Below are 14,247 nucleotides of genomic sequence, written 5' to 3' on the forward strand. Positions count from 1 at the left end.
CATTTCTTAAAAAATACAGGCACATAACACTAGCCAAAGATTATACCTGGATTACATTCCCAAAAGGCAGATATGCTGCAAACATGCAGAGATTTCATTTATTTTGTTTGGCACATGGGAACTAAATTTTGTCCCTATTATCTGTGTATTTCAATTTGCTGTGCAGGTTTTCATCCAATTTTATTCAGGGGAGGGCATATACATTTTGTAGGGCTGTATCTATATCCAATTCTGCCTGTAACAAACACCCAAACATTCTAAAATATCAATTATAAGACAGACAAGTTTAAAGTAAAACTCTGGAGAACATCAAAGAAAAATGGCCATGCATCTGCTCTTTAATGTTTTCCTACGATATATTAAAATAAAAACAAAGTTTCAGTCTCTTCACAAGTAGTAATTTATATTCTCTGGATTTTTTCAGCCACAACAACTGGATTCTCTTTTCTGATTTTTGCTGCAGCTTCTGCTTTGTAATCATAAGGACAGTTGTGCTTGTCAGAGTAACGGTGAAGTCCACAAAACAAATTTCCACATCGGCAGTCAAACCCTGTACAAACAAGATGAAGCAAGGTCACTTGGCAACTTCTGGTAATTACAAAGGAGGCGGGATAGCTTACCAATACTTCCCCTGCTTTACAATATGAAAGGCTATCAAATTTTAATATAGTTGACCATTTTAAATTGCAAAAGGGTTTTTTTTTTGGTGCGTGTGTGGTACTGGGGGTGGAACCCAGGAGCCCTCTACCTCTAGGTTATATTCTCAGATCTATTTTATATTTTATTTGGAAACAGGGTCTAAGTTGCTGAGAGCCTCACTAAGTAGCTGAGGCTGGCTTCTAACCTGTGCAATTCCCCATGTCTCAGCCTCCCAAGCACAAGGATTACAAGCATGTGCCACTATGCCCGGCTGTAAAAGGGTTTTAACTTACTTTGACATGGTGAGAAATAAAACATCTATGCTTAATTGTCCTCGTCCCCAACCAAGGGCAACAGGAATGTGAAAAACATCACCGTGAGAAAATAAAATGGGTCAGCCAGCTAATTCTACCAGATGTTTCCTTCCATCAACTCCCAGACAGTACACAGGTAGAATTCATATAGGCTCTAGAGTAAAGCTGACCTGAATCCAAAATATAACTTTACCATACAATTTGGTAATTGAATGATACTTCCTCATGTGGAAAATAAACTGATAATACAATTCTGAGGCTTAAAGGAAACAGGCAAAAACCGTTACATGCCTAACTCAAAGTAGATGTTGTTTTATTAGTTCACAGCTACCTTTTCCCCTAGGAATAACAAAGGGAAAAATCAAAGGGGATTAAGTCTATCAACCCAGTGAAGGAAAATAAATCACAAGGCCTGAAGCTCATAACTACATCATTAGGGAGACAGAAGTTAACCCAACTTCTCAATCTATTAACCCCTCACCTCCCTGTGCCCTTTCCTAGCCCTCTCTGAAAACTTTCCTATTCCTAAAAGTCAGTCCTTATAGGGTGAGCAAGAGGCAAGAGCTCTTTATAATTACAGAGAGTAAAATATAATACTGTCTTATGTGTTTAATACCTGTAAGGCCAACTTTCTTTCTACACATGAAACATCTGTTCTTCTTTGGTTTGGGCAACTCAGGAGCCTTTTCCTCACTTTGAGAAGTACTGGGCTGAGAAACTGATGGACTGGGCTGAGTGACAACTGAAAAATAAGGGTAAAAATGAGAAATCTCTCCAGATCACTGGCTGACAATTATCTAAGTCAAAATAAAAAACACTTAACAGATTCATGTTTATGTTCTGAAAATATGAACTTTAAAATACAATCTTCCTCTTTAATTATAAAAATTCTAGTCAGAATTTTCTGCCAGTCTCCCATACTACTTGTACCTCTAAATTTCATAAAATAATTACTTAAATTCTTTATACAGTCAATAGCACACACAAAAAAACCCCACCAAACCCCAAATCCTATTTTTTGTGTGTGTCACTGGGGATTGAACCCAAGTATATTCAACCTCTGATATATACCCCAGCCCTATTTTATTTTTTAGTATGTAATACTCTAAGTTGCTGAAGCCTTTAAGTGGCTGAGGCTATCATCAAAACCTGTAATCCTTCTGTCACATCTCTCAAGTACTGAGATTACAGGTATGTGCCATCACACCCAGCTACTGATTCAGTTTTAAAGGTCTAGGAGATATTGATTGTACACTTAAAAGTTTTTCCACATTGCAATTTCCTTAAATACAAACTTCTCAATCAGAGCAGTTCAAATTCATTACTTTTGAGTCAACAGAGCTGCCACAACTTCCAGTGTGCTTGGCTATAAGAGTTGTGTTGACTAAAAACCAGAAAAGATCTTGTTGCTTAAACTGTTAATCTCTCTCAAATTCAGATCCAAAAATTTCAATATAATTTTGCCATTTCCACAAATGTACTGTATCTGGGAGATTTTTTAAAACCGCCTTTTCAAAGATTAGCAAACAGTTTACAAGTACTTGTGATGTTCTAATTTTAGAATATTAACAATTCTCACAGGCATAACAGGACTTTTTGAAGCACAACTTATTTTTACTGCATTACTTTGAACAGTTAGATATAATCTATACAATGTCCCATCTTTTCTCCACCTACAAGTTTTAGTTCACATTTGATATCAATAGAATTTGTCACAATGAATAATAAATTAAGGTGGCTTTAAAGCCCATATCCCCACTAGTTCAAAACAAAACAGCAAAATTTAGTTCTACTTTTAAGTCCAACTATACCCAAATACTCTAATTTCTTAATTTTGATATTAACCTAAACCAAGAACAAATTTGCATATGCAATAAAACTGCTGCCAAAACAATACTCTAGCACCAATAATAGTAACATATCCAAGCTCCTAGAGCAGACAAATGGTTTAATGTTGATTTAAACTCTGCCCAAATTTTTTTCTTTCCAGTAGTAATATATCCACTGGGACCAATAGCCTAATACTGAACTTATAAAATATTCTGTATACTTTTTCCTAATAAACTACTATGAGAACTTTATCATTTTTTTCCTGATAATGAGGGCAAATAGTGTGGGGGGTGTGGTGCCTGCCATTTCCTTCTTTGCCCACAATATGAAAAAACACAAATCTCTCAAAACATACAGAAGGTTGAGTAAGAAAAATGACACAGAAAAGGCAAACAGCAGTGAACCACACAAATGATTACCAAGTAGTAAGTGCAAATACAACTACAGAAGATCTAACTCAAAATTATGATTCCACAGTCAGCAATACATGTATTTTAAAGCATGTCACAAAAACATGTATTTGGCCAGTTTTTCACACACACAAAAAAACTCATTTCAGAATATTGAAGATTCACCCGCCATTTAGTGGCCAAAGAATCTAAACTTAGCTTTTGAGACTGATCTAGAGTACACATAAAATTAGCTTCAATGTTAGTGAAAGCATGCCTCCAAGCAAACTGCACAACCACTGACATTTATTTTTTCCCCCAAAATTAGGCTATTAAATTCAGTCACCATTCTTACCAAAAAAGGATGAGCTGATTGGAGTGAATAATTCTAACAAGTCAGTATTTTTCAACGATTAGGGCCCTTCTGGCTATGTCACAAACACAGCCTCAAAGTCACTACCTACTGAAAAACAAATTGTCCTTCCATACTGAGTTTAAACTCCCACAAAACATGGAGATTCCGACACTTCAACTTTTAAGGTTCAATCATTTCTTTTGCTTGAATGTTTCCCATTAACATTGATACTATCAATACTTAAAAAGTCACCGCTTTTCACAAATTTGCTACGGTCTTAACATGTCCAGTCTCCAGATTATAAAATATGTTCATTTGCAGGACTAAGGGTAATGGGTGGGGGTGATGAATAAAGAAAGAGCATGACTATTTTAAACTTCAAGATATTTTAATGACAGTAGTTCTTTGCTTGGCATCTATTTTATATGTCTTCCTCCTCTGTGGTTCTTCAATGGGAAGTAGAGAATCCCACCACCAGCTCTCTCATACTACCAAATCCAAAACTGAACTAGTATTAAACAAAAAGCATACCTGGCTCTGACACCTCTGTTTTCGGGGTAGTTATTTTGTCCTCTCTTGAAATGCTCATTTCTGTCATTTGCTGAGTTACAGGCAAGGCAGCCACAGGCACATTTCTATTTGAGTTCAAGCAAACAATTATTTTTAAAGATGTTAAGGGTATTTCTTTTTAAGTTGTCATTTCAACTTTAGTCTACATATTATTTCTGTCACAATCAAGTGAAACTAAATAACCTAAGGTTTTAAAAAGATATTGGATGCCCAGCATAAATAGTTGACAATAAAGAAAAATTTGATTAAGTGGCTTATCAACTCAAGGGTGCTTATTTGGATAGGTAACCATAAAAATATAACCATCTAGGAATTTTTGGCTGTGCCTAGGACAAAGGAGCAGCTGTGTCAAAAACCTGTGTGGCACTCTATGATAGCCTGCAGTCTCACTTGCTGTAGTCCCTAAATCTCAATTACAAGTAAATAAAAACATAGCATTCTAAGCACAGTGCCCTAGTGTCCTTGAAGGATTCATGGACACTGTGGCATATATCTTTATCAGCCACCTAAGAGTCAAAAAAAAAAAATTTTTTTTTTTTTTTTGCAGTACTGGGGATGGAACCCTGGGGCATTCTACCTCTGAGCTACACCCCCAGCCCTATTTTTCATTATTTTGAAACAGGGTCTCACTGAGTTGCAAAGGGACTAAGTAGCTGAGGCTGTGTGCGAACCGTGATCCTCCTATCTCAGCTTCCCAAATGCTGGGATTACAAGGGTGCCCCACCACGTCTGGCTTCTAAGAGTCAAATATTAAGGACACTGGAATCCTTGATTGTTTGATACACACAAAGTCAAGGGCATCTAACTCTTGATTTCTTCTCCATAATACCATAGAGATGCTCACTCTTACCTTGATTTATCAGATGTGCTGCCAGCAGCACCTTCACAGTTGTTTAAGCTAGCCTCTGCTCTCTGTACAGATGCAGAATCTGAGGTAGGACTGTTGGAACCACTAGCTGTTCCTATTTAAAAAAGAGTATTAGTAAGAAATCAATACAACACAAAATCTCACTGAATCTCAATTTGATAAGTAACAATACTTGCATTTAATTATCTTAGTGATTTAAGCATGTTCGTTGTGCTGCAATCTTACACTTGAGTATCCAAATTAAAAATTTTTAGTCATATCCAGTGAACATAGAAAACAAAACCTCAAAATGAAAAACTGAAAAAGCTAGATGCTGTGGTCATACATTCATTCCTGATAGTCATGTCAAGTACTTGGCTGTTGCTTTAATTTAAAGCTCTTGTCTTCTCTTCTTGGGCTTTCAGAATTATCAGTCTTAGGACCCAATTCTTGGTTCTACATTTTCTGTCCAATTCTTCAAAAGTGTGTTTTTCCTTGAAAACAACTTACCCATTGGGCTCATTCTGCCACTATTTTGCTGTCTCTGAAGATGTTCTTTGTAGCAAACAGAACACATTCCATTTGTCCTAGGATTCCCATAAAAGCCACATCCTGTACTGCACAGCATGGGCCCTGGGGTCTGGTTAGTCTCCTGAGCCATATTTTTCTGCTATAAGCAAAATAAAACAAAATTTTAGACATCTGCATGTCACCAAAATAGTATAATACAGTCATAATTGTACCTGTTATTCAAGTCTGTAACGCAAGCTGAAACTGTGTTAACCATTAAAAGAATAAGCAGAAAATTATGAATACTGTGTAGACATAAGAAAATGACAGCAATTGTTTTAGGACCCAAAAGTAATCCTATCATTAAATACTAAAATGTATTACTTTACCCATCACTATTGTTGGTTGCCATTTCCAAAAAGGTCAGTCAGCTTCATATCAGTTTTATATCAACTTTAGGAAATTGGCATTTTTACTTTTTGCTCTCCTGCACTACAAGCAGTTTCAAATGACATTTTTGTTTCATTAGCTAAAAGCATGTAATTTCCAAAAAAATGAAAATCCTGTCAACAATAGCCACATTTCGTGTTTGTTTTTTAAACAGGATAAATATTAGATTTCACCCTAAAGCTTTCTTATAACTATACCTGAAGATATCTGGGCCCCATTAATAATCTGACAATTCTGAGACAGGCACTTATATTTTCTTAAAGCCAATGCCTAGAAACTTGAAAACCAAAATTTATCAACCATAGATTTCTGAGCTAAAGGGTCTACTGTAGCAAGCACTTGTCTTCCTCCTAGCCCAAAAGAAGCCTTTCCAAGTTCAAATTCAATGGAGCAAAGCAATATGAATATATAATCTCCAGTAATGGTTAGTATTTAATACTATGTGTCACCAGAAAGAATTTTTACATAGCAAGCCTAGCTTTACTTTTACATAAGTCTTGTTAAAATCACAAATATAGTAATGTGTTATATTTAATAAGGTTTTCTTTGGATAAGAAAAAAGCACATTAAGAAAAACTACTTTTGAAGAAATTTGTTGAATATCGTTTTTAAAGCATTTATAAGCATTTGGCCAAAGGGAAAATTGTGTGTGCAACTTGTGGTAGAGCATTCTACTAATGCAAGCTAGAATATACTCTTTGGTGAGGTTAAAACAATGTTTTAACAATGACTTTACAAAAAAATATAAAAATAGAGAAAGAGGAATAATCAATTTTGACCTAGCTAGAATCCTGACTTCTTCCACCCATTTAAGTGAAAGCAAATCTTCTTTTTGTTAAGGCCATATTTCAAGCAAATCAAGTTCATATGGAGAAGGACCAAGAGCCACAACTTACTTAGAACAATACTACAAGTTTGGCAGACACTATCTCTTTAAATAGTAAGTGGAATTTAGCTGACTCACTTTGGAGCAGGGTAGTGTAAACATTTCAACATCACTTACAAAATTTAATAAATGCTTTTAGTCGAGGTTTTCAAATACTACATATAACAAAAGAAAAAAGACTCAAATAAGTATATGTATTTTCATTCTAACCATGAACATACTAATCTGCCCTATGCCAAAAGCTGGATGATTCCTTGAAGCCAGTTTAAAATTATACTAGCTCACTTCCTATACTAACTTCCAACATCTTTTGGCATTGGCTTTAAAAGCAGCTGTCTTAAATTTGACCAACTCACATAAATTATAGCTTAACAAAATAAAATATTTTATATAAACAAAATGGGGGAGACTACATTTAATAATTTCACCCACTTTGACAAAGTATTCCTCCTTTCCTTCTTCAGAATCAAATCCACTTTCAATTCATGATAAATGTCGAAACCAGACAAGAGCATTGGTTTTTTCCATAGATTTCTATCTTTTAGCCCCCACCCCAGAAAGCCAGCTTTTAAATGCCATCACATGTGCACAGCTTGCCTTAATATTTCTCAGCAGCTTAGATCACATGGGGAGCGTTTCAGCCTGTCACAAGGCTGCAATGTGACAGGCTGAGCTGGATGGAGGCTCTCACATAAAGCCTAGTCAACAGGGGCCTCTGAAATCAGCTTCTATTTATATCTCAGAGCCTGCCAACTCCTACACAACCCCAAGAACTAAAGATGCAACATTCATATATCAAACATAATGAAACAAAAACAAAAAATGCAATTAAGACTGCCAGCTTTTTCTAAGGTAGGGAGGATTAGAGAACAATCTCGAATTCAATCCAGAAGATCCAAGCACCATTAGTCACTCAGAAAGCCAAAAATGGTCAAAGTTGTCTATGAAGAACAAAAAAAAGCACAGAAGAGAGCATGAAGGTATTAAGGATCCTTGCATTTGGTGGAAATTATTAGGGGTGATAATGTTCCCCACAACATACTGCCATTTCCCTTGTTAGAAAATGTAATACCTTTACTACCTATAAGTTTAGAAACTTGTGCACTAATTATGCATCAGTTCTATCAGGTATAACTAGAATGTTTATTTTTGTAAACTTGGTGGCTTTTCTAACTCTTGGCTATAAAAAAAAAATCTGGATGTATAAAGTCTGCAACACCAAATGTGAATAAAGGCCTTTTATACCTCTAAAACATAGTTGTTTCAGGTGCACCGGATGATATAAGACGGCAAGGACGCCCACTCACTTGGGAGTAGAGTTCTAGGCTCCAATGTGCTACTAACCAAGACAGTGACCTTGGGCAAGTCCTTACTCTTGAGATCTCAATTACCCCTACTAAGAGTCGATTGCTTTTCAAAAACTCCCTTCCAAGCTTATTATCAAACCCGAGCCCCCCCCCAAGAAAAAAAGGGAAAACTACAACGAATCCTCCTATTGGGGGGGGGCACTTCAGGGAAATGTTCTAAAAATAAAATTGCAACATATTCGCCAATTGAAGCTCCGAGATTCTTTTAAAAATGAGTAAAACAGGATTTATATATTCTCAAAGTATGAAAATTACGTGAAGCCCAGATTTAAGCACAGGGCTGTGACCTACATACTACTTTATCTTAAATATCCCCCCTGGCAGTATTCTTGGCAGGGAATTCAATCTACGAAGAACTCTAACCCTTTCCTCAAAACCCAGCTCCACGGAGTGCGCGGAAAGAGCAAGAAAAAGAATCAGGTTCACCAGCTTAAATGCACGAAACAAAAGGGAAGGTGCTCCATTTCCTCCACGAAGAGGATCTTTGGGGAGGAGCACAGCGACGTCGAAAAAATTAAAGCATGATTAAAGAGAACCCTGGGCTCCCTGTTCCAGTGGATTTAGAACTAGTTCGGGTCCCACTGGTCTCCCATCCCCCTCCAAGCCAAGGCCTCACTCAGGAAAGCCCAGCAGGCCCTTCTCCCAAAACCACTGAGTCATGCAGAACGGCGGCTCCGCGGGCCGCCCAGGCCCTCACCCCGCCGGGCTCGCGCCGACCCTCGACCCCGCCCGCCCGCTCGGAGCCGGGGAGAGCCGGCCGGCAGGCGGGGCGCGGAGGCCGCCTCGGCCTTTGTTCCCGGGGTCGGGCTGCCCACGCCGGGCCGGGCCGAGCGCGGACGCGGGGCCGGCCCCGCCACACGCCGGGCATTGTTCCGAGGCCGTGCCGCAGGCGGGCGGGGGCGCAGGCCGGGCCACGCCGCGGGCCGCCCCCGCCTTTGTGCTCCCCGGGCTGCGGGCGGGCTCCCCCCCGACGCCGCCATCCGCGGGCCCGCGCCCGCAGCACTCACCCGCGGGGCCCGAGGGCCAGCACCGAGTCGCGCGGCGCCGGCACGCGGGGGCCGGCCGAGGCCTGCGGGAGGGCGAGCCGGGCGCGGGAGGCGCCGCCGCCGCGGGCTGGGCGCGGGCCGGGCCGCAGGCGGAGGAGGCGCCGCCGCCGCCGCGGGGTCCTTCTTTGTTCCTGCAGCCGCGCCGAGCTGCCGGGGCACGCCGGAGCCCGGGAAGTGGGAGGAGGGAGCGAGGGGGCGGAGGAGGAGGCGGAGGGAGGACGGGCGCGGGGCTAGCGCGGCTCCAGGCGCTCGCCCGTCGTCGCCTCACGCCTCCGCGGGCGGCGGGCCGGGCCCAGAGCGGGGCCGAGAGGAGCGCGCGCGGCGAAGCCGGGGCGCCGGGAGGGCCCGTTGACGGCGCTTTCCGTCGCTTCCGCCACCGCCGGGGAACCTGCGCGGCTCCCCGCAGCCAGCGAGCCCCAAGCCCCGGTGTCCACAGCTCCGCGGTCCGGCCGACTGACGCGCTCGCTCCGCCGGCGCCGGGGCTGTGAGGGAGCGAGCGGGAGGGGGCGGGACCCGTGCGTCAGCGAAAACCCCGTCGGCCGCGGACGGCTGCGCGGTGACGTCACGAGCAGAGGCTCCGCCCCCGGCCCAGTCAGGGGCCGGCGGGGGCGGGGCCGGGGCGGGGCCTCAGCCGACGCGCCGCCGATGAGCAAAGCCGAGTCACTCGCCGCGCTGCCCGTCCCTGGGTGGAGCTGGAAAGAGCTAATCCTGTGGAGGCTGCGTTTCTATTTATAACCCGATTGTCCGCCCTCAGCCTCCCTCCGATTTTTCACTCCAGCCCGCTTTTCGCCATCTGAGTTCTCATGCTTTGTTTCGAGCCCCGGGCAGACGTCCCTCCCCCCACCCTCCGCCCAGGAATAAAAGGATCCGTTTCCAGAAAAGGAAGGGCCCGGGCTCCGGGGCCTCCGCGCCGGTTCACCCGGCCTCCCGCCCCGCCCGTCCTCGGGTCCCAGGTCCGACCTGCGCCGGGCTCGGCCGCCCAAGGTCACGGGCCGCGGGGCGGGGAGCGCGGCTCCTGCAACCTGTTCGGGCGGCCTGTGCGATCCCGGGAAAAAGACTGTTCCAGCCCAGCGTCACGAACTGGGAAAGCACCAGCTGTTCTGCTCCAGAAACTTAGTGAAGGCGCAGACAAGCTACACCTGAGGCCGAGGTCGGCTGCAGGAGGCGCGAGGGCAGGCGGCCTGTGGAGCGCACCGCCGGGCCAGCCCGGGCCGCGCGGCGGAGCGGCGACTTGGCGCCCGCCCGGCCTTTGCAGAGCACGAACAAAAGCACTTGGAACTCACCTCCCCACTTGTTCGAGTTGTCTTCGGTTCAACCCAACGAAATTGCTAAGTCAGAAAGGACAGCTGACAGTTCTTGTCTGTAAAGGGGTTGAGTCTTCACCTCGGGAACTCAGGATCCTTGGGGCCTTTGGCTTCCTTGGCAGAAATTTCAGCGTGTGCCCGTCAGAGACAAAGAGGTTGATTTAGGAAAGTAGGGGATACACGTTCAAGGAGGATCACCGACCATCTCAGGAAGAGAGCCCTTTGGGGTCTTTCAGTGATCTTTTATACACCCCCCGGTGGGGGTGGGGGTGGGCGTGCACAGCAGGGATAGAGTCTGGTGGGTTTTTTTTTTTTTGCCCTCACAGTCCTTAAAGTCCAAGCTGTGTCTGGGTGGCGCCTCAGCTTGACCTAGTGTCAGACCTTCCTTAAGGATCCTTTGTTTACCAAACATCTTAGGAACTTGGTGGGAAGATAAGCCTTTAGAATTAAGTGAGGACGTTTTGTAGATGTTTTCCTAAGGAAAAATAGACCCTGCGGGGTGAAAATAAGGATCTTCATGGAGTTTTTAGATTTAAAGCTACAATCTTTTCTACCCTGCTTGTCTCCTTTTTACCTATTTTATTTTTCCTATTCTTCTTCATGTCTGGTTAACAGTCATCCAGATGCAAAGAAGTAAGTTTAGGGCTTTATCATCTGCCATTAGAACAGAGTGAGAGAGCCTTTCAGTGTCTCCTAATGCCAGTGGGGGGGGGGGTGGATCACCTGGGGGTGATTGTAAAGAGTCCTAGGTAGCCGGCCGAGGTGGCCCAAGCTTGTAATCCCCTCGCTTTGGCGGCAGAGACAGGTTCAAAGCCAGCCTCATTGGCTTAAGAGACCCTGTTTCCAAATAAAATATAAAATAGGTCTGGGAATGTGGCCCAGAGGTAGAAGGCCCCTGGGTTCCATCCCCAGTACCACCAAAAAAAAAAAAAAAAAGATTCTTAGGTTAAACCAGCGTGATGGCACACTCTTGTAATCCCAGCATTTGGAAGGCTGAGACAGGGGGATTTTGGTTCACAGACAGCCTCAGCTACTTAGTGAGGTGAGGCCCTCTGCAACTCAGACCCTGTTTCAAAATAAAGAATAAAAAATAGGGCTGGGGGTGTAGCCCAGAGGTAGAATGCCCCCTGGGTTCCATCCCCAGTACCACCAAAAAAAAAAAAAAAAAATAGGGCTAAGGGGTGTAGCTCGGGGATAGAACACCCTGTGTTCCATTCCCAATACCACAAAAAAAGGAAAGAAAGAAAGAAAAGAAAAGAAAAAAAGAAAGAAAAAATAAATCTTGGGTTTCTCTCCTGGGTATGATGTGTTGTTCTGCAGTGGTACTCAGGAGCCTGTATTTTTTTTTTTTTTTTTTTTAGTGGTACTGGGGTTCCTGGAAACCCTTCTACCTCTGGGCTACACTCCCAGACCTGTTTTACATATATTTTTAGAAACAGCGTCTTTTAAGCCAGCAAGGTGGCTTCGAACCTGCTTGATCCTCCTGTCTCCGCCTCCCAAGGGCGGGGATTATAAACGTGAGCCACCGTCCGGCTAGGAGCCTGTATTTTTAAGTTGTACTTCAGATGATTCTTGTAATATATAGGGAAAGTTACCCTGCGTTCTGCACCACCATTACCAAATCAAACAGCTCTCAGCCATAGTAATCATAATACCTGGAAGGTTACCAAACATATGTGTGTGTACCAATCAATATATATATATATATATATATATATATATATATATATATATAGTTTGTAGATTATTTTTGTACTAGGAATGGAACCCTGGGACATTCTACTTCCACCTACACTTCTAGCCCTATGATTTTTTTTTTGTGTGTGTGTGTGTGTGTGTATGTGTGTGTGTGTGTCACTGTGATGGAACCCAGGGGTTTTCTACCTCCGGGCTACACTCCCAGATCTCTTTTACATTTTGTTTGGAAACAGGGCCTCATTAAGTTGCTGAGATCCTCACTAAGTAGCTGAATCTAGCTTCAAATCTGCACATCCTCTTGTCTCAGCCTCCCAAGTACTGGGATTACAAGCGTGTGCCACCACGCCTGGCTTATTTTTTTTAAAAAAAAAACAAGGTCTTGCAAGGTTGATGAGAGTCTCACTACTTTCTGGGACCTGTAATCCTCCTGTCTCAGCTTCCCAAGTACTGGGATTGCAGGCATTAGCCCATGCCTGACTTTCTTGTATTTTTTAATGTTTATATTTTTGAGTTATCTCAGGGTTATTGAGATGATTAATATGTTAGATTTAAGTAGCATGAGTCACTGATCCCAAGACCATTGGAATTTCCATAAGTTAGTAAATAAGTTAGTAAAATTAGGGCTATCATTTATAGGCCATTTTCATTGCCAAATATTCTCCATTTAGGGTCTCATTAATTCATCACAGTAATTCAGTGAGATAGGTACTATTGGCACATTCACTTGTATAGCCGAGTGAATACTTACTGGAGACAGAAGCACAATAGGCCAGGGAAGCAATGGGGAGAAATCTTTTTTTTTTTTTTTTTTTTTTTTTTTTTTTTTTTGCGGTACTGGGGTTGGAACCCAGGGCATTCTACTTCTGAGCTATACCCCAGCCCTATTTTTTAGTTTTTTATTTTTTAAAGAGGGTCTCACTAAGTTGCAAAAGGCCTCCTAAGTAGCTGAGGTTGTCCCCAAACCATGATCCCCCTGTCTCAGCCTCCCAAATGCTGGGGTTATAAGCATGAGCCACCACACCTGGCTTTTTATTATTGATGTAAATAAAAAATCTAAGGCAAGCAGGGCATGGTGGGGCACGATTGTAATCCCAGCGCTTGGGAGGCTGAGACAGGAGGATCGCACAGGTTTGAAACCAGCCTCAGCCTCTTAGTGAGGCTCTCAGCAACTTAGTGAGACCCTATTTCCAAATAAAGTATAACATAGGTCTAGGAGTATAGCCTGGTGGTAGAAAAGCCCCTGGGTTTTACCCCCAGTAGCCCTCCCAAAAAAAACTCTAAAGGAAAGGAAATTCATGGTTTAATGATATGTATATGTCATTTGTTGTGGATATCATATTTATTTATTTATTTATTTTTGCAGTACTGGGAATGGAACCCAGGGGCATTCTGCCTCTGAACCATACCCCAAACCAGGTTTTTTTTTTTTGTCTTTATTTTGAAACAGGGTCTGAGTTGCAAAGGGCTTCACAAAGTATCCGAGGCTGTCTGAGAACTGTGATCCTTCTGTCTCAGTCTCCCAAATGCTAGGATTACAAGTGTGTGCCACCATGCCCAGCTGGATATCATTTTTATTTATTATTATATTATTATTATTATTATTTGCAGTACTGAGGATGGAACCCAGGGTCATTCTACCACCAAGCTACACCCCCAGCCCTATTTTTTATTCTTTATTTTTGAAACAGGGTCTCACTAAGTTGAGGAGGGCCTCACTAAGTAGCTGAGGCTGTCTGTGAACCACTATCCTCCAGTCACAGCCTCACAAATGCTGGGATTACAATTGTGGCCTTGGATATTATTTTTTAATAAATAAGATACTTTGTCTCAAGAATGCTAAGAAATCAGCTGTCCACGAACTGTGATCCTCTGGTCTCAGCCTCCTGAATTCTGGGATTACAAGTGTTCGCCACCACACCCGGCTCCTGCTTATTATTCTTTATTTTGAAACAGGGTCTAAGTAGCAGAAGGCCTCATTTAGTCGCTGAGCCTGACTGCAAACCTGCAATCCTCCCAACTGCTGGGATGACAAGCATGTGCCA

At 42.9% G+C, this 14,247-nt stretch overlaps 1 protein-coding gene across 1 annotated transcript; it reads right to left on the minus strand.

Annotated features, from left to right (window-relative positions):
* Positions 1-381: 381 nt before the first annotated feature.
* Positions 382-5,605, minus strand: ZFAND5 (zinc finger AN1-type containing 5; the record flags this gene model as incomplete). The annotated part of the gene is made up of 5 exons (XM_080709653.1): positions 382-550; positions 1,570-1,695; positions 4,059-4,162; positions 4,948-5,059; positions 5,455-5,605. The coding sequence occupies 5 exons, from the start codon at positions 5,603-5,605 to the stop codon at positions 402-404; spliced, it is 642 nt and encodes a 213-aa protein (XP_080565779.1). The 3' UTR covers positions 382-401.
* Between the last annotated feature and the right edge of the window lie 8,642 nt (positions 5,606-14,247).

Source organism: Muscardinus avellanarius, assembly GCF_963383645.1.
Source record: "Muscardinus avellanarius genome assembly, chromosome: 13".
Taxonomy (NCBI): domain Eukaryota; kingdom Metazoa; phylum Chordata; class Mammalia; order Rodentia; family Gliridae; genus Muscardinus; species Muscardinus avellanarius.